This window comes from Heteronotia binoei, chromosome 4 (assembly GCF_032191835.1).
Source record: "Heteronotia binoei isolate CCM8104 ecotype False Entrance Well chromosome 4, APGP_CSIRO_Hbin_v1, whole genome shotgun sequence".
NCBI lineage: Eukaryota > Metazoa > Chordata > Lepidosauria > Squamata > Gekkonidae > Heteronotia > Heteronotia binoei.
Genome location: NC_083226.1, coordinates 31,409,540 through 31,434,424, shown reverse-complemented (window position 1 = coordinate 31,434,424; position 24,885 = coordinate 31,409,540). Strand labels below are relative to the sequence as shown.

Here is a 24,885-nt window from a genome sequence, read left to right as displayed (position 1 = left end):
GAAATAGCTTGCAACCTTGGCCATGGAATGTTATTGTCCTACCTTGATGTTTGGGCTCTGCCTTCCCTAAAAGAGAGGATCTGTGCTGTCCACATCCCTTAACTTGAAACCAGTGTGGCTTAGTGGTTATAGTGTTCGACAGGGATATGAGAAATCCAAGTTCAAATTTCTGTTCTGCCATGGAAACTCACTGTCGGTGACTTTGGGCCAGTAACACTCTCTCAGTCTAACCTACCTCACAGGGTTCTTGTGAGAATAACATGGGGGAGGACAGCAAACCACTTTGGGTGTCTCCCCTCCTACAGCTTTTTCAGCATTTGAAAATGTGCAGGAGGGGAGAACAAGAGGGCTGTGCTGGAGGTCCAATAAGGATTGGGTCCTCACAGCGTTTTTTTTTTAACTTTAAAATGGTAGTCAAGTTGGGCCTTAGACAGCTGGTTAAAACCTAACCCTGCAGCCTCCTTAAACAAGCGCAAGAAGTGGCAGAAAAGAGATTCTGTCTCACAATTCTTCCCACAGTGAATCTGGACCCTAGAAGGAAAGGGATCTCATTCATACAGGCACAAATCCAGTGTACACGTGTCTCCTCAAATGTACATGGTAACACTGACTATGTATAAGTTAGCTTTATATATTAAATGTATTGGATCAGCTTTCAACAGACTTTTATGGTCACAGAGTGAATTATGCAACTTCCACCACATGTTACAGGTCTGTTGGGAATTCCAGACCAGTGGTTTGGATCCCACAGAGGACTTCTGTGGAAAGAAAGGATATAGGTCTTGCTTGCCTCCCCTTCTCGCTTCAGACTGAAAATTCTCTCCACCCCCACCCCCTGAACTTGTTGTGGGGATAAGGGAGCCCCAGGGTTATCATTCCTGGGTTGCCACCTACTGTAACACTATTTAATTCTGGTCCATACAGTGTTGATGTACAATTTAATTTCCTGATGTTTGTCCATTTCAGTCATTCTTAACATTAAAAAGCCTTTATTAGAATTAGAAGGAAGAAAGTTGTTCGATTTATTATATATAGCATGAATAAATAAAGATTTACAGATCCTAGAGTGCAAATGTATCATCTTGTGTTGTTTTTTTTCAAATGCAGTAAAAATAAGGCACTCAAGAGCTGAGGAGGAGAATAATAAACATATTTCTTGCCTAGAGTATCACAGTGTATAGCTCTGTACTATACTGGGACAATGTTTCAAATAAACAGATTTCAGTCTGCTCAGGGCTTGGATGGGAGCAGACTGCACATATATTTTTAAAACAATATAATACATTTTAACAGGTCATAATTTATACCTGATCTGCATTTTCTTGATCCACTGCTAATTTTTCCATCAAAGCTTCAACGTCTATTGATTTCTCCTTCAGAACTGGCTCTAAAGCTGAGAGATCTAATTTCATTTTGTCGACGAGCTCGTTTGTCTCTAACAACTTGGTTAAGCCATTCTTCACACGATCCCGAGCCTGAAACACAGTAAACATTACGGATTAACAATATATTGATGACTTCTTTCAAAACTTCAAATGAGTATTACCATATTAGAAGCACGAGAAGGGCTGATGGAATTTAAAAAAAAAAAGTGCAGAGCACTGTGCAACAGTAACACTGGGCTGGGCTCTACAACGTGAATTTTTCCTGCCCTGCTCTTGTTCTGGCAGCTGCCAGTGAATTAGTGAACAATGTGGGCAAAATGCAGCCCTTTTCCTATCTTGCAGTAAAGAGAGAGAAGCAAGAGGAAGAAGCCTTTCCCTATGTTGCGCCAACAGATTCTCATTTCCAGTGGAACAAAACTCATCCCGCTGGATAGACATCCCCTATCTACACTACAATACTAACCTGGGCCACACCAAACTGGTTGGAGGCCTGCATTCCCATTATCTGGGACCACAAACTGTTACATTTGAGTAGCTGCCTGGTACAAGAATTGGATCTGGGCTAATAGACAAAAACAGCTAATGCTAAGCACTCCTTGCATTGTACTTCTAGTGTTCCTAACATAATTTGACTTACTATTTAATTATATCCTTTCTCACATATAGCATTCCAAAAGATGCATGAGACTTCAAATCAGGAAAAACTGAGAAACTTGTGGCTCAAACAACAGCAGTGTAGCCAGACATCCAGAGAAGAGGAGGCCTTCCAAAGGTGTACTGCCACCACCCAAAAGTAGCTATATCCTCTTGCCACCTGTCTAATCCGGGACAGCAGAAGCACCCCTAGGATGTCTTCTGATAATACTCAGATATTCTGGACCCAGACTGTTATAGCTGAAACTCAGCCAAGCAAAGGCAACAAAGCAGGAAGCTATGGGTATAATATCTGATATTAGGACTGTTTAAAAAGTCCACGATGGATGGGATACGAACAATTTTATCCACAAAGTCCTTAGTCACAGAGGATAGTCCTGAGCTCAGTTAAATCACACTGACAACCTATACTAAGCAGACTTTCTCTACTCACAACAATTCTGCAGGACAGCTCTGGGTCATTGCATTTACAGCAGAGAAGTAATTTTTTTAGCTTGACCATCATGACCTCAGAACAGGCTCTAAATTCAATTCTGATCTGTGTTTTGGTCACTTGCTCCCTTAGAAGTCTGGATGTCATCTTGCTTAAGCAACCTACAATTTTCTCCTAAGACAAGAAAACTACACTTCCCAACTTTATTGGTGCCACAGTGCACCACAGATACCAGATCTTCCTTTGCATTTACCTACAGTAAAAAAAATTGCTACCTTTGCCCCAAGTAGGCAAGTCACCATGCAGTCCTGTCGGATGCATCTTTTGACATTCCTGAGGATCAAATCTCCCACTATCAAGGCACCCACTGCCAAATCTCCCACTTCCAAGAACACAGTCTTTAGAGTGTACCAGTTCACAGCAGGAATGGGTCCCTTGTAGTGATTATGACACCATTCTATCTTGAGACCTTCATTTTGCTTGATAACAGAGGACCTGGAAGCAGGGTCAGCCCTTGATTGTCTGGCACCCTAGGCAAGGCTGCTGCCCCCCCCCCCCCGTACTGATAACATCACCAAGCCACATGGGGGTGCCCAATTCAGGCTGGCGCCCTGGACAATTGCCTAATTTGCTTAGTGGCAGGGCTGCCTCTGCCTGAAAGTGGGATGCCTACAGCAAGTCCAAGAAAAGTCTAATCGACACAGCACTCCCTGCATCTCTCATCTTCTTCAGTTTAGCAACCTTAGCCTCAAAGGTATGAACTTACTTCCTCACTGCCAGGATCTCATTGCACCGAGCATCCATTCACAGCTTCTGCCCAGAAGGCAGTGATATATACAGCGACTTATGCAATACACTGAACAGCCCGCCTGCCCCCACACTGCTGGCTTTGTCTTTACCTTAAAGTGAAGGTATTATTTTTGGACTATGCTCCCTTGTCTCTCCTTTCATCTGGCAACTCTAAATAAATAGGACTGGTATTTAAGGCATCTGCTTAATTTCCTTAGCAACTTCCATGGGGCATCTTCAGTTTGAAAAGCAAATGTTTGCGTTCTCATCCTCAAATGCTCAATCTTTCAGGTTTTAGAATAATTCTGTTTCTTCATCAAGAGCCAGAATATGGCAATTCATCTTAACAGTTGTTGCTGAATAGACATAACCACATGGAAAAGGACTGCACTGCAGCCTCTGTCGTGTGTGGGTGGCATCGATGACTTACGAATCCGAGTGGTTTTATGAGGGGAATTAACAAGATATGTTGCTCATGCATTTCTCACCAAGCCATCTACAATACAGATCCAACTGAAGAAAGCACGTGTTCAATCAATCAATAGAAAAATAAGCAACACTCAATAACGTATGTGTTGTTTTGAAAAGGAAGACTGTCAGAGAAATTAGGCAGAATTCTAAACATAAGGCTATATTTCTGGCAATAAAATTGAACCTACTGAAACCAGCTGTTTCCTTTTTTCACTCAGCATGGACAAATAAAGATTTATTAACTCTAAATAGGAAGTAGGTGTGGTGTAGTAGCGCCGACGGAGCTCAGCATAGTATCGGTCTGCCATCTCTGTCACACTCAGGTGTATATCCACGCACATTATAGAAAGTTTCTCTTTCATCTTGTCGCTTCCAAGGTCAACGGGCAGAAAAAAAGTCCTTGCTACAGAAAACAGAGCTTCTTTGGGCCACTGGAAAAAAGGAGAAAAAGATAACCTCAATGGTAATCTCACCCATGTATTCAACACCACCAACATTTGATTTCTGTATTCATAATTAACATAAACCTAAATCCCAGATTATGAAGGCCTTTACTATGAAGTACTAACAGCTTTTACCTTAATGACTGTATTGTACTAAAGAAAAAGACTAGTTGGCCTACTGTTTAACACAGTGTTGTTATAACCAGGGCCAGCATTGGCAAACCTTGAGCTTGCGTAGCTGCCAAGTCCAAGGACTTCTGATGAGGTCCACTGCCTCCAACCCCGGGCACCTTTCCTGCTGCCCACTTGTGCACCCTTCCTTTTGCCCACTCACTAGAAAATGGTTTGCCACCCATGATCCTAGCTTCACATGAACCCAGCATCATGGGGAAGGGCATGCAGGTGGCGTCCCCAGGACACTGTCCAATGCTATTGAAAAAAGAGAGTGTAGGCGGGGGGGGCGGGCTTGTGAGTAGGCAAGTGGGAGGGTTGAGAAAGCAAGTGTGAGCGGGGGGGGGGGGGGCTGGTGATGGGAAGAGGAAGGGGCTCTGCGAGTTCTCTGTTGAGGGCCCCCCAAATCTAGAACTGGCCCTGGTTATAACAGAACCAGAATAGTACCTTACATTCTACTATTAGATTTGGTTTGGTTGGTTTGTTAGGATTTTTTGCTTGTTTCTTGAGTGCAGGAAGCGCCATAGCTCTCTAGTTGTAAGCTGCAATCCATGTGCCCTTTCTTTCAGTGCTGAAGACCTATGTGGTTGCTTCTCCCATTGACAAAGCACTAAGTAATGTAGCTGCAAGAAGGGCATTCACACAATTTACTGTAGTGTAGCAGAGGTACTTTCTTCCTTGTGGCCATGTACATCCCCTAGAAGGAACAGGAATAGCAGGAATGGGTTGTTGGTGGAAAGGGATGTATATTTTGGGAAAATGGAAGAAACCTTTCAGTGCAGGAAGGCTGGCAGGAAAAAGTACAACCAACAGATTCATCAGTTGCAAGCACGTTTTGAGCTGATGTCAAGACACTTTCTAATAGTTCCAAAGGAACTTGACTCAGCATGTACTCAAATATTTCCTCTTCCATTCCAATCAGTTGTTAGCTTTCCCAAAAAAAGGTAGATGAGAGAGTGCCAACCACATATATGGTATGACAACTCATTCCAGTCATTTATATAGTGTTGACAATACTTGACAACCATTATTTTTTAACCACTCTGTAAGGCAGGTTAACATTATTATAATTACATTACTGATGATAGACTGAGAGTGGTTTGCCTATGACAAGTGAGTTCAGCAGAAAGGTGAGAACTGAACCAGTCGTAAAGCCCCCATGCTGAGACTTGGACCTGCTATATCAGCTGGAAGGTGACATTTTGATTCTAATTTGGTAATTGCTGTTGCTCAGGAAAGAAAAAAATCAGCATTTCAAGAAAAGCAAAAGAAATAAAATAACATTTTTGACTAAGTTAAGGATGTTTCTGCCTCTTATGAGCTGCAAGGAATCTGGGGGCTCAAAGGGCAGGTCAAGAAAGGCTTTTATGCTGTGGGAAAATTGTCAAAAACCTGGACCTAAAGTTGCCACCAAGCTTCTCTTCACAATGCAATTTGGGTGTGAATTTAAAAAGAGAAACACGCAAGGAATTTCAAGGAAAGCAAAAACAAAGACTAGTGGGGGGGGGGGGTTGCTTTTGTTGCAGCCAAATTATGGAGACCACACAGGGTTGCCAAGGCAAAAGACAGCCGGAGGTGGTTTGCCATTGCCTGCCTCTGGGAATTCCTTGGTGGTCTCCCATTCAAATACTGACCAAGGCCAACACCTGCTTTGCTTCCACAATCTGACAAGTTTGGGCTACCCTGGGCTATCCAGATAAGGTGGTTTCACACTGGTAAATTGACGTAAAAATATCCAGTTGACCAAAACACCCCGTGAGTTTGATCCGCTTCAGAGGGATCAGACGCTGGCTGTTGAAGCAGCAGGATTCTGGCAGTGGTTGTCTATTCACACTGCTAGTGCACCTCAACCATGGACCTGCCATGGAAAGGGTGTTTTTTTTTTTTAAAGTCCCCAGGTTTGTGCGCTTAAGCAGAGAAGTGCACAAGCACTCCACGGAGAGAGGTTAGGAAAATACTCCAACTGTGCTGGAAACAGCTTGGTGCGATCGCACAGCTCTTCTGCTTATGATTCACGTCCGGGCGTTCAGATAGCCATCGATTATGCAACCTAAATGTGATTCGGAGGAAACTACTGGGGAAATCCAGGTGGCTTTTTAATTCAGATAGGAGGTATATGGAGATGGGGCGAGAACAAGTGCAGCTCAGAGGGCAGATGTGCTCGTGTGATCGTGAGCTTTTAATGAGAATGCGTGGTGGGGCTAGGTTGGGCCAGATCTCTTGTGTGAAACCACCCATAGACTAGCATACACATAGTTTAAAATGTAATAGAGAAATATTACTGAACCTAGTAACTGAAGGACTGCTCAAAAAATGTGGCCAAAGAGGCCAAGACCATTGAAAGACAAGCAAAAAAACTGTCAGATTTTAATTATGTTAGATAGAGGTTGCACATTATACTAGAAAATGAAGGAAATAACCGCAAGCTTAACAAGGAAACAGCTGAAGAAAGCCAGTCCCATGTTCTTAAATAAAAATCCTGTGTTCCTGGGACATCTTAACAAGATTCTTTGATTGAAACTAGGTACCTGAACAAACCAATCGATCGTGCAGCAATTCACAAGCGATGGAAACATTCGGCACCGTGCTCGAAATGCATCTCCAACAGGACTCATGCACAGAACAATGTGCAGCTTCTGGCGGACACGGTTAATAAAATATCGAAATACCTGAGAAAAGGCCATCCCCAAATATTAATTTCAGTATAAGAAGAAAGCAAAGCAATAATGAGGTTGTTAGCACAAGCAAAATCGAGTACACTCATAAACTGTAACAAATTATTACTAGCTGGTAAGGAAATGGACCTCCTTGACTTAATAGCCTATTTCCATCTCTCACCCCTAGAATCAATCTCTGATATTGGCTAAGAACAGAACCACCATAAAGAAGTAATTTCCTCTTCCTTTCGGAGACGGTAATTACACATGTACAACACGTACCATAATTTCAGTTGTTCTGTCTGCAGTAAAAAATTATTCAAATTATACCTTAAAAACAATACTTGAAATGTTTCTATTACCTCATCCCTATTACCCTCTGCTAAACCAGCTTCTTTTGCTTTGGGTCTGGTAGCTGCCATCACAAACTCCAGTTCATCTTTCTCAAACAGATTTGGTACCTCACCAGAATTCAGAATATTGTTTATATCTTCTAGAAACTCCTCCACAACAATCTGTAAAGTTTTATAAATAACAGTTGTCACAAAAGAGAATTAGGGTGATTTAAAAATACCACGATCAGAAAAAATTACTTGTTTTTCTAGTTTACGAGTGAATTACTAGTATACCTCATGAGTGAACATTTAGTCACTTTAAAATAAAGATCATATTTTATAAGCATTGGCTCCAAATCCTAATCATCACATATAAACAAGGTGTTGTGGGCTGCTAGCAGGCAGTAGATAAGAATTCTATTCCTATCCAACATTACAAGAAAAATTGGAATGCCCCAAAACAGAAGTATGAAAATAAACTCAATGGCTTGGATACCAAGATGCTGTTCAGAGGGCACAACAGCAGTACCCCAATGGAGTACTAAGAGGGACAATGCCTGCCAATCCACCATTCTTGCTGCAAACTCCTATTCTGCCTCTCGCTTATTCTTCCTGGAGGTCCACTGGCAAACAAGGCTGAAGTTGGAGGGAAGGTAGGGAAATAGTCTTAAAGTGAGACTTCACTGGTGCTGCACAGAACCCAAGTTAATGTCCGCTTTTCCTCCCAGTGTGTGGCCTAACATGCAAAGCAGTTCCCGCTACAAAAGCCCTCCTGTATGTATTTATTTGATCTGAAGTTGTGTTCCGCCCTTTAGCCTTCAACAGTGGAAAAATGCATTGTTTTAAAAAGACTGCTTACCTTTAACTGATTTCTTAGAGCAGTCATATGTGCAGCCAGACATATGGAGTTTTAAGAGCTTAATTCAGATATTTCTTGAGCTAAGTGTATGAAGTCTGTTTGGGGTTTTTTGTTTTAACACCAAGAGACCACCAGCAAGGGACTACAACACACTGCACATGCTTCCAAAAATTTCCCAAAGATATTTGCACAGACACAGAACCCACATTATGCTTGCAGTGAGATCACAGCAAAGAACATACACAAGTTAAAAAGCATCTAAACCTACTAAAACCAAAACAGAATGGTTATTTTTCAAAATCAATGCCCTAGTTAGTATGACCACAGGACAATTATGAAAGCAGCAGAATTACACTGGCAAAGATATTGCAGTGAAATCGTCAGAATATTCAGAACCAATCCATACATTCAGCAAAATTAAGTCTCCTGAGACAGACTTATCACATTCAGGCATGAAAACAAGCGGGTATGAGGTGGTACTGAGAACCAGTGAGAAAATGCCCAGAGTGGTAACTTTTCTGTTTCAAGTCCCCTGACAGAGACATTGCTGGTCAGAAATCTAAGTTACTTTTACTTGCTAAGGACAGCAAGCATCTGAGGAAATATGCTTGAATAAAACTTTGCTGGTCAAAGGTGTCACTGGACTCAAACTACAAGCAAGCAAGCAAGCAAGCAAGCAAGCAAGCAAGCAAGCAAGGAAGGAAGGAAGGAAGGAAGGAAGGAAGGAAGGAAGGACACAATAACAGAATATGTTCCCCTGCCAAAAGAAAAACTAAATTCTACACACAAAAAATTAAAATACCAGGGGAAAACCTAGGCATGGAGTTTACCCTGTAAGGTTTTTAAATACAATCACAAAATTTAATATTTATAAAGCTATTTTATGATTATATGGCTCACCATATCCGGATGATCCTGCATTCATTGAACCTGGGGATGCAAGTTGCAGCGTGTGCTTTGTCCAGCCCCACTTTTTAAGAGGGCTGCCAGAAATACAGACTTAGAGACTGTGAAATGATTGTAATGTGCTTTATACAAGGCTGCCCTTAATGGTGACCATTCAATGACCTTAGCTGAGACAGTTACCATTTGCTTTGAGATGGGGCTGTTGTTAGAGCACATCGTATCAACACTCTAGTGTTTGCACTGACTCCTGGGTTGATTTCTGAATAAGATGCTGATGACTATGACAATGTTCTCAATGGCTTGGGCCCCGCATATCTGCCTATATTCTATCATAGCTTTAAGGAAGGTCTGGGAAGTCCCTCATAAGTATATCATCTATGTACCAAATCAGGACAGGTTCAGGAAAACACTTTCAATGGCTGCCACACAATTCTGGGGTTCTGTTTCCCTGGAGATGCTCAGTCTGTATAGTTTGGTGTAGTGGTTAAGTGCGCTGATTCTTATCTGGGAGAACCAGGTTTGATTCCCCACTTGCATCTGCTGGAATGGCCTTGAGCCAGCCATCGCTCTCACAGAGCTGTTCTTGAAAGGGCAGCTTCTGTGAGAGGTCTCTCAGCCTCACCTACCTCACAGGGTGTTTGTTGGGGGGGGAGGTTAAGGAGATTGTGACCACTCTGAGACCTTGAGATTCAGAGTAAAGGGCAGGATATAACTCCAATATCTTCTTCAATGTACAATATTTTGGTGTTATGAATAGAGTAGAAGGCTTATGTCATTTTTACCTACTCTGAACTCTTGACTGCAAGAAGGTATAAGCACCAATAATTAGATAAGAATCTGTGCATACACATCCCCAGTTACTGTGAATGAAAACATGCTGCAATATACAACTATATGTTTCTCCATCGTAACAACGGATACAAAGCATTTCACGTTTGTCTACAGACTGGAGCGTCAATTTGCAACACATTTCAAAGAGTTTCTCATATTGTTCAGCCTTTCATCTAGCCCAAACTGTCAACAAAAACTAGTATGGCAATGTCTGCTAAATGCCAGTTTAAAAGTTAAATTTGAGGATGCCTGTAAAATGAGAGAAAGCTTGGAAAAAGTCAAAAGATTAAGCACTGCAGCAAGGTAATCTTTCTCACACACTAAATAATGCACTTTCAATCCACTTTCAATGTGCTTTGAGACTGGATTTTACTGTGTGAACTGGCAAAATCCACTTGCAAATGATGCAATGCTTTGCACAGGGGTGTCGAACTCATTTGTTTTGAGGGCTGGATCTGACATAAATGAGACCTTGTTGGGCTGGGCCATATCGGTCTGGGCTGCATATGCACCTATTAGATAACAGAGATATAATTTTTACAAAGGGCACAGACAAACACAAAGATTTAAAAAAAAAAAAAACCCTTAAAACATTAGCTCTCAGTCTTAAAGTTGCTTTCTTTGTATCTCTCCCATGGGAACCAGGGAGCTGGGCAAAGAAAGCTCTGGCTCTTTCTGTCCTTCCCCAGGGTGCCAGGAGGGGAAGGATCCTCAGCCAATGGAGAAAATAGAGGCTTTGCTCTGTGCAACTGAGCGAGCCTGGCAAAGTAAGCTGTGATGCAGAAGGAAGCAAGAGAGACGGAGAAGGAAGCAGAGGACAGCCAGTTGCTCAGGGGCCTGATGGGAGGAGCTTTCCGGGGGCCTGATTTGGCCCCTGGGCCGCACGTTTGACACCCCTGGTTTAGCATGTCTGAAAGCACCTCAAGTATATTTTTTAAAAAGCTCTTTCCACTGGGAAAGTATCAGTGCTGTTTGTTATACTGTTGCAGAACATTCTGACAACTAATTTTAACCTGATCTTTAATGTTTATCTCACTATTCAGTTGTTATATTCAATAGTAGCTATATGCAATTCCCTTCAACATACATAATTAACTTATTCGGATGGAGTGTGACTCTGCACAGTGTGATTGCACATTTCATCATGATCTTTCCTTCTGCTGTAATTAGGGTGAGCTGCTCATGCTCTCTGAAAACACTGAATAGCTGTAAAATATATCCATCTATTTATCCAGGAAAACTGAGAAAATAGAATTGAGGGGGGGGGCTCTCCTTTCAAAAGGATGCAAGATTAAACTGAATGAACAATTCTTGGACTGTCGAGGGCCAATTGAGAAGAAGAGTTATAGGGGTAATTATCAAACAATAGCCTTATCGCTGAGTAAGCCTGTCTCCCACTGATAAATCCTATGTTTATGCTAAAAACTTTAATCCAGGAAAGAGAACGAGTGTCAGCCACAAGTAGGATACTTACTGGCAGTTGCAATTATCTTCTAAGAAACTGGATTTTATGCATGAGCTCTATTGGAGTAGCTGCTCAATAGCATCTGGACTCATCACTAAAATTCTACCTGATTCAGTCACAGTATTTTCAACCCAGGAATCATCATTTTGAAACCAGTGTTAGAGGGTAGAGAGCTTGCCCCAAAAGAATGTTATATCCCCTTTCTCTTACACTGCTTTCTAGTGCAGTTATTCACATTGATGCTGGTTTCAACACTATATGTGACAATTACCAACTCAGGCTAAAATTAAATACTACTCATTTTGAGAACCCACCTTTAATCAGGATCGTGAAAGGGAGTTCAGGGGACCCTCTAGTCTAGTTCATTTACCAGGGCTTCAGCAATCCGATATAATGTCTAGTTAAGATAGGTGAGGAAAAAAGGGGAGGGGGGAAATAACCATCCTGCAGCTGACACCTTGTGCATTATGCTTAGGCTGTGGTCACACACACTAAATAATGCACTTTCAACATATTTTCAATGCACTTTCCCAACTGGATTTTGCAAGTTCACACAGTAAAATCCAGTTGGAAAGTGGATTGAAAGTGCATTATTTGGTGTGTGTGATCACAGCCTTACTGTACTATCCTATCAAATCAGTGTATTTCTTAAACATTTCCATATTGAATGGGCCAGTTAAGACAGGTCACTACTTTTGAAAAATTGTCAATTTGGGGAAATATAGTACACATGCCAACATCTGCATTTTTACCAAGCCACTCAGGCAACCTTCTTGAAACTTGTCTTTGAAGGACACTATGGTTTTTAAATATCCTGTGTCATCTACTGCCACCTCAACCCAACTCCTGATGAAGAAATAGTACACTTCAAGTCTCTCCTATCCAGAGGAACCCAAAAATAATTGTTTCAAGGGTTTTTCCCTCTACCTTTGCATTGGAAAGGTACCTTTGCATCTAGGACATCTACAGAGACCGCCAGGTTAGTCTATAGCAGCAAAATAAAGCAATCCCTAACTTTTGAAGTCTTATGCTGGGATTTTGGTGTTCCTATGCTCCTGTTTTATTTTACTATAGTTTCTAGCACAGGGGTCCCCAACGTGGTGCTTGTTGGAGCCATGGTGCCTGCTGCCACCTTTCCTGGTATCTGCTAAATCCTTTTAGAAAGTAGGTAGGGACTGAGCAGGGTTTTTGCCCAGCAAAGTTTCTGACTGATCGATGGAAATGTGATTGCTTGTGTGGGTTAAAGAAACATGTTGCTTTGGCAGCAGCTACCTTCACAGCACACGGATCTTCAGTGTGTGACTAAAGGTAAGCTATGGTAGCCATTTTTGCTTGACTCTACCTCCTGCTGCAGCCATTTTGTAGATTTACCTACCATGCTGTAATAATCCCTAAAGTGCCTGTAGACTCGAAAAGGTTGGGGACCTCTGCCTGAAAATATCTTTACTATGGAATACCCTCAGTCCTGCTGCAAGCAGAGATGGGGTGTGTGAATTCTCTTTGTGGATGCTGCTGAGTTGCATTCATATGCTCCTACTCCTAGTCACCACCTTGAGGACTGACTCCTCGGTGGCGGAATCCATACTTTCAAATCAGAAGGTTCCAATTTTAATCTCCATCAATCTGCATTCTTTTTTTTTTAAAGGGATTTCAGGAACCAGGATTAAGAAAAGCCTTGGAGAACTGTGACAATGAGGACAACACTGGGCTCAGAAGGACCAACCATCTGACTCATCTGTTCATACATTTCATGTGTCTCTGCCATATGCACAGTGGTGGCTAACAGAATGAAACCTCCCCCTCCCGCTAACTAACAACATTAACGAAATAAAAAAACTACAATGAAATAAACACCACAGTTCTAAATGTTCAAGGGCACTACAAAAGTTGTACTACCTCCTGAGCAGATCTTCAAGGACACCAGACCCAGGACTGAGCTCTTTTCCCACCAGGCCTATCCCGTTCTGTGGCATCTTTCCTGATGGATTCCATGGACTGTTAGGTACTTCTGCTGCAAAGGAGGGCACGTTGGTGATGGTGATGACCCATCTACCTCCTAGGCAGGGCTTCAGAGACACCTTCACAGCCACACCTGGGATTGAGCTGTAGTCCCCAAATTCATATTGTACTAAATTATCGTAAAATTATATTATTGAGATTGTGAGCCTTTTATAGGGAAGAGCAATGCATTTTTGAAAAACCACTGTAAACTCTTCTGAGCCCAAGGGATCAGAGCAGGATATAAACCTAAATAAACAAATAAATAAGTTTAACCGGCTTTTCTATAAACCATCTCCCGTTGCAAGGTCTCCTTTTGAATTTTAGTTATTTAACCAAGTGTGACTGCTTTCCTGAAGCATTTTAGTTGTGTAAACAAAAGCAGTATAAATCACACAGCATTTTATTATGTAGATTAACAATTTAACAGCAACATGAGTTTCATTTTCATTTCAGCTATGGATACCTACCTGCGTGTCGGTGAAAAGAAAAACCATATCTTTGTCTTCCACCCCTGCCATTTTATATAGCTTCCTAAGGTCTTCATGAAAACTGTCGTAATTGTAACCACGGCTCAGTTCAATCTGAAAGCACTTGTAGTCACATATGTGAGAGGCAAGCCGAGTTAGGGACTGCTTGCCCGTGCCCCCAACGCCAACCAGCAAGGCATTCCCCCTTTCCTGGCGGATCATCCGAGCGATTCTATGGGGAAAAGAAAGAAAAATCAAACTATTAATTTATTTCCTATGCTCATTGACTGCCTTTCATCTATAATCACTCCAATGCAGTTTACAAGGAAAAAAAGAATTAGGACAGCTCATGGTTAAAACCAGGCCTCAGATTCAGTGGGAGCTCACAGGAGTGCAGCTCCTGAACCTTTCCGAGAGTTCCACCTTCTCCGTCTGAGAGTTCCACCTCCTTGTCCATTGAATAGTGCAGGGGTGGCCAACGGTAGCTCTCCAGATGTTTTTTGCCATTGGCCATACAGCTGCGGCAGATAGGAGTTGTAGGCAAAAAATATCTGGAGAGCTACCATTGGCCACCCCTGGAATAGTATGTGCAGCTGCATAACAACCCCTGAATGAGCTCCACCACCTATTTTTCTACAAAATGACCCCTGGTTAAAACCATGAATCAAAATGTCACAGCAACGGAAAGAAGCACTGGTACATGGGGCGGGGGAAGCTATTCACTGCTTTCTCCTGCCTCTTAATGTTTCTGTTTACTTGCAAAGTCAATGTGACAAGCCCGTTCCTCCACATGCAGATGCTGGCATGACCCTGGGTCAGTCATAGTTCTCTCAGAGCTGTTCTCTGATGAGCAGTTCTCTCAAAGCTCTCTCAGTCCCACCTACCTCACAGGATGTCTGGGGAATGTAAGCTGCTCTGAGATTTCCAGTGAAGGTGGGGTATAAACCCAACTCTTCTTTTTCTACTTCTTATTAGGGAATTTGTTAAAAGTGGTGCAGACATACACACTGCAAAAGATTCAGTGGCTCATATCCCTCCTTCCAGTCTGGCAATCCACATTAATACCAAGGGCTGCATGAGTAGTCTCCAGGTGAGGAACAGCAGCTGCTCTTAACAATGAACAGTTTTCTTTTGCTTAACTCTGAGAGTCAAACTATAAGCTACATGCACTACAGAGTTTGTGTTTGGAAATTTGCAAAACAAAAAGCAGCTGTGGAACTGGGAAAAGATAAAAAGTTCCCCCTGACTTGCTTCCTTTATTTTTACTCAGGTCAGAAGAACACAAGAAGAGCCCCACTGGATCACACCTGTGGTCTGCCTAGTCCAGCATCTAACAGAGTGGCCGACAAGTTCCTCTGGAAGCCCAATAACAGCACAGAGGTCGAAGCCTTCCCACGATGTTGCCTCTTGGCAATAGGATTTAGAAGTTCACTTCCTCTGAACATGGAGATTCCTTTTAGTCATCAGCACAGTGGCCACTGAATCTTTCTAAACTCCATGAATCTGTGGAATCTCGTTTTCAAGCTGTCTGTGCCTTTTACCACCTCTAGAAGCAGTTTTCCTTGTGGGGGGGGGAATGTCAATTTTGTGTTATACACTTGCATGGAGTGCACAGTTTGACCCTAAGGTTCAGTTTGCATGATTCCAAGGCAGCTATATGAATCCTTGTCAGAGGAACAGGCATGTGCCCCTCATATTTAAAGCAATATGTCACTCCATGCAGAGGCGCATTATGTACAGAGAGACAATATGGGAGTACCATATGAAGCACAAGCAGGTGTAGGCCTCTGCAAGGAGTATGCACATCACAGGTGTGAGTGTGCGCATAGAGACAGATACCTATTCCTCCATCACAGGACCTAGATTATCTAATAGCAAGCATATGAATTCAGCCACCAAATATGAAGCTTAAAATCTGCGCTCCCATAAACTGTGCAACACAACAGCGCGGCCTGACTGTAAAAATGTACATTGGATAATGCAAATCTCTAATGAATTAATGCATCTCTAAAATTAACAATGGTTTACTGATGTTACTACTCAATTAATGGCAGCATAATGATATTTTACCTTGAAACATGCTCTATGGCATCTTGGAAAAATACCAGCTTCACCTCCTTAGAGCTTGACAGATTATAATCATCCAGATAGTCTTGTAAAACATTTGTAAGCTTGTTCATGTCAGTTAGCTCTTCATACACACGCTCAGCTTTATCGAGGCCAACCTGAAAGAAATCATGGAAGGAAAAGTGATATGAACATCATGAAAATGAAATGGAAATAAATGTTCCAAAACATGCTATTTTCTAAGTTACAGACATTTTTTAAAAACCTTCTGGGGAAGAACTGTTGCTGATCTTAAGATATATTGGCAGGTTAAACATTTGGAATATGAATCTTCTCCATCCTGGGTGAAACTGCACATACAGGAGAGGCGTGTTATTACTTTATGCTTCGTTTCACACTCCGGTAATCTTAGTCTTATTACACTGCTTATTAGGTGTCCCATTCTATCAATTGCATTGGCTCATACTGTAGAATCCACTTGGGGTCTCAGTGAGAAAGGCAGACTACATGTAATGTAAAAAAAAATGTGTATTCTGCATGGAGTCTTTGCATCACTTGTAAGAAAGGATCAGAATATGACTCAGTGGATCCCTCTTTCCTCTGTTTCTTCCCCAGCTGCATATTCATGGGACCATCCTATATACTGAATTTTTAGACAAGTCAAAATCCTCTTTCAGGTTTGTTGAATGTGAGATTCATCAGCTCCAGGATAATCACTTTATAATAATAATTATCTACCAATGAGGGGCAGTGACTTAATGCAGAGTTAACAAAATGGCATTACTGGGATGGGCAGCAAGCGGAGAAAGATCCTGGATACTGCAGGATACCCCAAGTGGGTCACACTGTTTGATCATGGAAGCTGAGTCACCCAGCATTAGGTGATAGTAGTTGCTTTGTCTCCACAGCAATGTTGTTCTGGTTAGAGCACTGTGCAGCCTTTCCTTCTCATCCCTTAGCTTAGTCTACACCAAGAGTGGCCAAACTGTGGCTCCAGAGCCACATGTGCCTCTTTCACACATATTGTGTAACTTTTGAAGCCCCTACTGCCTGTCAGTTAGCTGGGAGAGGGCATTTGTCTCTTTAAATCACTTCTCCTATCTTGCGGTTCTCAAACATCTGACATTCACATCCTGCAGCTCTCAAACATCTGACATTTATTCTATGTGGCTCTTATGTTAAGCAAGTTCGGTCGCTTCTGGTCCACACAGTCACATGCTGGGTTCTTTTTCCAGGCCACTTTAGAATGTGATGGAATCCTAGGAACTGACTCAAGTTTTTAAATATTTTTGAAAGGGCTGGATTTTCTTTTATGAAATAGTTTAGAGATCACCAGTGGCGGCTTTTCTAAGCAATCTTCCCAGTCAGAAAGTTGCTGGCTATCACCCCTTCTGAATGACAGACAGAACTGCTGTCTTTTAATGTCATTAATTCTCTTTTTTATCATTAATTATTGTACTGACTTGCCATTGAACAGTGTTTCTTCATCAAAGCTAAATTGGAGGAGATGGGATGTAAAAACCACATTTATCGAGGTAAATATCTGGCAAATATTTTTACTGAAGTTTACCTCTCAAGGCCAGAGGGGCTGCTCCAGGAAAGATTCCAATGCAAAGAAGCAAGAAAATCTTATCAACATGTCTTTCCATATGCCTGTGCCATGGCCATCTGCTGACCAGCTGTTTGCTTTCTACACTGATTTAATCCGTCAGCTCTGGGGTTGGTTTGGGCTTTACTCTTAAATGTGACAGTTTTTCAGAGTCTAATGGACATTTCTAATTGGAAAGCACTGTAGCCCCTTACTAGAGGCATCAGAATCCAAAAGAATCACTTCCTTTCCAAGAAATGTACTGGGCTGCCAAAGCTAACCTCACACCCTACTCTTAAGTTATTCTGGGAATGTCTAGCTAATTATACCAAACTATTCATGCAAATGTTAAAGATCCTAGTTGGCCAGGTGCAGAGAAGCTCTTTCTGGAAATATTGACAACTGAGTGTTTTAGTAAATATCTGAGGGAAGGCTGCCCATGACGGCCTCAAACAGGTTCTTTCTGTTGTCCCTCAGGAAGAATATTTGACACAAAACTCATAGGGTATCAGTAATCTGCCCTGCTTCTTGTGCACTTTAAAGATTAGTCCTCATTGTTTCCTGATTTTGTGCCTCCCATCTTTTTCTTTTTGCTTTTCAACTGTGTCAGACAGGGCATTTTTTTCTGGAAAAGGAGAACTCTCAAGAGGAAAATGAAGAAGAAATACGCAGGTGTCCCCTCATGAACTTTTTGACATTTTTTTGAGAGTTCTGTTTCCATGAAGAGGTTCTGGAACTCTGTTCCACCATGTTTCCCCAGAAAGAAAGAAAAAAGCCCTGGTCTCAATGTACAAGGCTTTGGGACTAATTTTCAGAATCTCAGACATCATAGGAAAGGAGACTCATATATTACGGCAAAGCAGTACTCCTTATGCTGCCCGGTTAATACCTCTTTGGAAACAGACTGTACAGACCAGCACCCAACAAACCATTTCTGTGGGCCCAATATTCAGAATGTTGGGGATTTATGGGTTGACCTTTGGATACGTAGTTTAGCAGTGAACCTCAACTGTGAGGTGAGGGGGAAGAAAGTGTAGTCTGGATCTTGGAAGAAGGAGGGAATAACTCTCCCTTGATTGGAAATCCAGGGTCCTTTAAGTTCTGGTAGGGAAAAAGACAGGAGTACAGAAGTACAGGTCTTTTCCTCCAGCTGGGCTTACATCTCTACAGACAGGCCATTTACAGTAAGGGAGAGAAGAGTTAAGTCCTCCCTTTCCAGCATTTCATGTGATTCCTAAACACAGGTAACACAACAAGACTGTTATCCTTGCAGCACTAAAGGTAAAGGTAGTCCCCTGTGCAAGCACCAGTCGTTTTCGACCCTGGGGTGACGCTGCTTTCACAACGTTTTCACGGCAGACTTTTTATGGGGTGGTTGGCCATTGCCTTCCCCAGTCATCTACACTTTCCCCCCAGCAAGCTGGGTACTCATTTTACTGACCTCAGAAGGATGGAAGGCTGAATAAACCTGAAGCTGGCTACCTGAACCAGCTTCCGCTGGGATCGAACTCAGGTTGTGAGCAGAGGGCTCCGACTGCAGTACTGCCGCTTTACCACTCTGCACCATGGGGCTCTTAGTGCCCTAGACGAGGGTTCCTCAACCTCTGAGCCGTGGACCGGTACTGGTCTGTGGCCTGTTAGTAACCGGGCCGCGGAATGAGGCAGAGACCTTCACCTACTCATTTAAAAACCCTGTGGGGGGCAGGGATAGAGTGTGGAAGCAGTCTGGGGCAGCAAAAACCCTAGCATCCCCACCTCCACTGGTCCGTGGAAAAATTGTCTTCCACAAAACTGGTCCCTGGTGCCAAAATGGCTGGGGGCCACTGCCCTAAACTCTGCATTAGGAGCAAAGGAAATCAGAGTGTTATATGAGGACAACATAGCTGGATTTTAGAATAAAAAGCTGCCTTGATTTTGAAAAGCCTGCCTGATATTAAAATAGCACCTCTGTGATCACATCCATAGTCAAGGGAAAATGTATAGTTCAGTTTTCTTTATATGAAGAGGGGTTTTTTTTTTGTTTTCCAAAGTGCAAGGAAACCTTTTGGACTTTTATAAATATGTCAGAGAAACACAGCAACTTCAGCCATAAGACAAACACTGCCATCTCTCACTTTCCTGAAGTTCACAGTGTTTACACAGCAGAATTCATTTGCTTTACAACACTGCACATTTGGTGTTTATACTTCAGAAATAAGACTAAGATTCTATACAGGCGAAATCCTAAAAGTGGCACTGTACAAAAGTTTTTGCTGTGGAACACTCACCTTTATGTAGTCCCCGAAGATAATAGGTTTTGACGCAAACGAATCTGGATCAACTGAGACTCCAAAATGTTTGCCTGCAAATTAAAATCTTCAAGTTAACTTTATTTTTAATCCACATATGCCAAGTGTTTTTACATGGCAGAGGTAATCTATATCAGTACAGTAAGCATCCTTACTGGCCATATCAGATAACATAGAATAGAAATAGAGTTTATCTTCATTGCTGATGAGGCGGTCATGAAAAACTCTCTGGCACTCATGGCAAAAGAGCCTAAATATCTGCGCTTGATCTCGAACTGTTGCAGAGTCGCATTGCAATATGCCTGTAGTGGGAAAAGACAGGAAAAATTATTGTCACTATGTCAGCAATTATTGTCAAGACTACCAAAATTTTTCAATTAAATTTCACCTTCCCTACTCTAGTTCTTGCAGCAAGCACACCTGAAATTTCACCTTCCCCACTCTAGTTCTTGCATCAAGCACACCTGTACAGTAATAACTCATTTAACATTGTGGTTATGTTCCTCAAAACAAAGTGCTAAGTGAAAGAAGCTCTATAAAAGGTATACTGATACTGCTTGTTCCAGTAGGGATGCAGTAACAGTATCAACATTTCTTATGTATGAATCACATATGAGGCAGCAGCTGGAGGAAGGACCACCAGCAGCTTCATTGCCTCTGTCAAGCTCTTACACTGGGGTGTTCTGGGAAGCCTCTTCAAGGTCACTTTCAAGGTCACTTTCTGCATCAAGGTTCCCTCCCAGGAGAGCTGCAGCCACCTTGTTAGCCCTGCTGCTCCTACTTAGGGCCTCACTCCTCAGTTCTGCAGGGCTTTCACAGACCTCTGGCAAAGTTGGGAGATGTCTGTCCCACTCACAGGAGCACTGTATCACTTTCAGCCCAACTAAATTTATTTCTAGCTTGGCCAGTTATGTTGCAGAACTCTCACCCCGCGCCCTCCTTCTGTAGTTTCTTTAAAACAAATGTGTCAAACTCATTTGTTACAAGAATCAGAACTGACAGAAACACCACTTCGTTGGGTTTCGGCCATGCATGCCATAAAATGTAATATGAGGTACCAGAGATATAAACTTTATAAAGGTGATTTCAGATGCCGAATGCCAATAGCAGGTGAATTACAGTAACAGTCTTGATTGGATTAGGCGTGATATGCAAAGGGGTAGTAGGCATGGAGATACCTAGGTCCCAGCCAGGAGGATTCAGTACAGGAGAATACAAAGAATAAATGGACATAACTGGCATTAGAAACCACAACATTCTGTTGCTCTTACAAAGGATTTTCAAAGGGAGATTCGAAAGAGCGACTGCTGAATTGCAACTGATAATGAAGCTCAGGACAATTTATCCTCCTGGGCTGAATTGAGAGCTAGTTTTCCTGTCTTATTACCAGTGTGTGCTATTATCCATCTGGCATCTGAAATCACTCCATTCTTCAAGATATAAGGACCAATCCAAAGTCAGGGTCTTTTTTGGAAGAAAATAAATCCAGAAAGGAACAGAGAAATCCAATCTTTATTTCTTCAGAATAAGCCAAAATTATTTCCTCAATGTACATTGTGCTTGTCAGAAGAATCCACCCACCCTCCTTCCCCCTGAAGAAGTGTGCTTGCACACAAAAGCTTATACCTGGAATAAAATGTTGTTTGTCTCACAGCTGCCATGGGACTACAACTTTGTTTTTTCTCTCTCTCTTTCCTCCACCTCCCTCCTCCCCAAAAGAGGAGCAGCAGCCCCAAAGAAGGAAGCAGAAGTGTTCTCTCTCTCTCCGTGTGTGTGAGAGAGGGGGGGAGGGAGAGAGAGGGAGAGAGGTTTGTCTTTGTATATTTCTGTACAAAGCAGCCAAGTCATATTTCTGTACAAAGCAGCCACATGTATGCCTATGTGTGTGAGGGGGGAGGGAGGCAAGAGGCAGGAAGCAAAGAGCCACTGAGGGAGCTGGGGAAAAAGCAAGCTAAGGCAGCAGCCCTGGAAAAAGAAGTAGGAGAAGGAAGTTGTTCAGGGGCCAAATTTGAGCCCCGTGAGGCTGCACCCATCCCATGGGTCGCATGCATCCCTGGTTTAAAAATTATACCTGGAATGAAGAGTGTGAGGTGAAACATCCTTATACAAAATAGATTTAGAAGAAGCATTATAGTATAAACAACATTTATTTACTTCATTCATTCCCCCGACTTTCTTCTGGAGATTCAAGGCAAATTATAGAATTACAAAAGCAAAATAATAGAGACTAGTACAATTACCAATGCCGTAATATTAGACTGTACAATTTAAGAAGACAAACAGTATAATTAGGGTTGCCGGGTGCCTGTTATTGACCTGGACCCTCCAGTATTTTTTCAGTGTTTTTGCCCAGAGTATAAAATAAAAATGCTCAACTGTCCGGGGGGGGGGGGTGAACTGGCAACCCAAACCCAAACAGAGAAGCACACTGGGCTTGGAGGAGGTGCTGCCAAGGCAGTCCAAGTGCAAAGCAACAACCTTTAGGTGCTCCTCCCAGGGAAGGAAGGGAAACAGAGCCAAGCCCAAAACAGGAGCTGCTGCTTCACATTGTGTCTGGGTGCTCCCTCCAGCGCAAACAGTGTGAAACATGCTGTTGGTGCTGGGAGGAGGCATTCAGCACAAAACAGGAGCCACTGCTGTTGCTTTGTAATTGGGTTGCGTGCCCCTCTCCGCACAAACAGCATACTTCGCACTATTTGATTTGGGAGGAGGCAGCACAGAATCTCAGTATGTCCAGCATTTAAAAAAAAAAATCTGGTAACCGTAAGTATAATGGGCCTAATAAAGTAGAAGAGGTGCAGGAAGAAGAGAAAACTGCTGGATTTCGTTTCTCCCCGATCACTGAAACTAAAACCCTATCAATATTAAAAGCGCCCTCCCACACAATTCTGTTCCGCCACATTCCTATTCCCTTTGTAAAAATAAATACTTGAGAAACACTTGAGTTAGGTAAAAAGAGTCCTAACAATAACTGAAGATTCTGAGGGTTGAGTCACAAAGGCGCTGAAGACTCAGATGATGGCTTCCTTGTGTGAATGGGCCACCACAGAGCACTAGCCTAGAACAGAACTTGTCTGATCACCTGTCTGATCAAGCACAGCACTTTTTAAAGTGGGAATAGGAGCATCCTTGTGATGGAGATACTTTTGGGGTGGGGTAGGAAACCTGAATTTAAAAGGGATCTTTGGCTCTCAAGTGCCCCTCTCTCCTCCTCCTTGCGGGGAGGAAATAACAAGCAAAGCAAATTGTGCACTATTTATTTTAGCATGGCATCTCTTCTCGACTTCCAATAGTGTCTGAAAGGAACGGGGCATTCACTTGCAGCAGGGCCCTGTGGCCCAAACTGTTGCCAGGCTGTGATTTTTCCCTTGAAAGGGATGAATGAGCAGACAGGGAAAATCCTCAAGGGTTGAGTAATGGCATGATAAAGGGTCAAGTGATGTGCGAAACGAGCCCTGAGTATCTCCCAAATCTGGCTTCAGCTTGGAAAGCGACCCACTTAAACGTGTGAGGCTGCATCAAAACCTAAAATACGCTATCAAGACACAAAACTCTGCTTCTGCATCTGCAAGACGCATTGGCAACAACAGCAAGTCCTCTAATGCCTTTTCTGCAACATGCTGAGCAGGGCTGGGAACCGTCTGTTTTTGCACAGAAGGGAGCCTGGATTCTAAATATATGCATAGCAGTGATGGAACACACCAAACAGAGCTACAATGGCACCCTAAGAAGAGAGTGCGGTAACTGCCTCTCATTACTCTGGATGTCATTGGCAACTCCAATCTAAAAACATTACTCCCACGTATCGTCTATGTGCTACACAAACTACTGAGACGGAACATAAATAGAGATAAAGATATCAAGAATATAGACAGATGAAAGTCAGTTCATCCAATTTAATATCCTGCCTTAAACACGAGGCAACCCTCAGAAGACTGATACACATATATTTTCCAAACCTGTTGCCTAACGGTATAGAGATGATGGGGAATCCCACCAGAATCAAAAATGCAATCACTTTATGCTGTGAAGCATGAGATTTTATTTCTTTCGCTAGTTTAAAATGGATAGCTATGACTACTAGGTGCAGTAATAAAATTGTCCGGCTGCAGTAATGCACTGCAGCTCACGAACTCCTGGATCCTAGAATTCCAAAGGCTGGGTTTATATTACATAGCACTTATTAGCATTGTTCTGAAGTGTATTCTCCTCTTGTTACTTTAGTTGTTCTCACTTTTTTGACATTAAACGACTCGTCAACAGATCAAGAAACAACTGGGAAAGGGTAAGGAGGTTACACTGAATGTCAAAAATCTCTCATTTAAAAATTCTGTTCTTACCAAGACTAACGCAGGGAACTGTTTCATAACCCCCTGTTTGGCTTAGAATGCAGCAGCAGTAGGAGATGGTAAGCAAAAGGATGCTGTGAAAGCCAAGTTAGGCACCTAAGTGCCAAGAATTTTTAACAAGTAAAGACCAGGGAGGGGGTGATTCAGGGGGCACATGCTGCTCAAAAAAATGGACAAATATATTCCCAGGGTCATTTCAGCTCTGGAAAACAGCATGAGGGGAAGTCAGGGGACCCTCATCCACTCATGCAACATTTATAAGCCAATTACCCTCCCTTCATTTAAAACAATGTTTCCCACAGCTGTCATGTGGAGACTCATTAAAAAAATGTATTATGTAGTTTGGTCCTATGAGTGGATTGTCATGTTTGTGTAGGTGCAGTCCAAGGCAGAGTCACACTGTTCTACGCTCACAGACAACAGCGGGCTTAGAAGGGTGTAACTGTGTTTAGGATTGGACAGTTAGAACCTCTAGCACAATTTAAACATCCCTATATGAGTGCAGTGGTGCAGAGTGGTAAGCTGCAGTACTACAGTCCAAGCTCTGCTCATGACCTGAGTTCGATCCCGGCGGAAAGTGAGTTCAAGTAGCTGACTCAAGGTCGACCCAGCCTTCCATCCTTCTGAGGTCGGTAAAATGAGCACCCAGCTTGCTGGGGATAAAGTGTACGTGACTGGGGAAGGCAATGGCAAACCACCCCGTAAAACGTCTGTCAAGAAAATGTT

General features: G+C 42.6%; 1 protein-coding gene across 1 annotated transcript in view; it reads right to left on the bottom strand.

The window, feature by feature from the left end:
• Nucleotides 1–24,885, bottom strand: part of DNAH6 (dynein axonemal heavy chain 6) — a 239,754-nt gene that overhangs the window by 127,259 nt on the left and 87,610 nt on the right. The window contains 8 exon segments of the mRNA XM_060237063.1: nucleotides 1,308–1,475; nucleotides 3,921–4,163; nucleotides 6,875–7,015; nucleotides 7,366–7,518; nucleotides 13,868–14,099; nucleotides 15,938–16,092; nucleotides 19,790–19,863; nucleotides 19,966–20,112. Coding sequence (XP_060093046.1) covers nucleotides 1,308–1,475; nucleotides 3,921–4,163; nucleotides 6,875–7,015; nucleotides 7,366–7,518; nucleotides 13,868–14,099; nucleotides 15,938–16,092; nucleotides 19,790–19,863; nucleotides 19,966–20,112 — 1,313 coding nt within the window.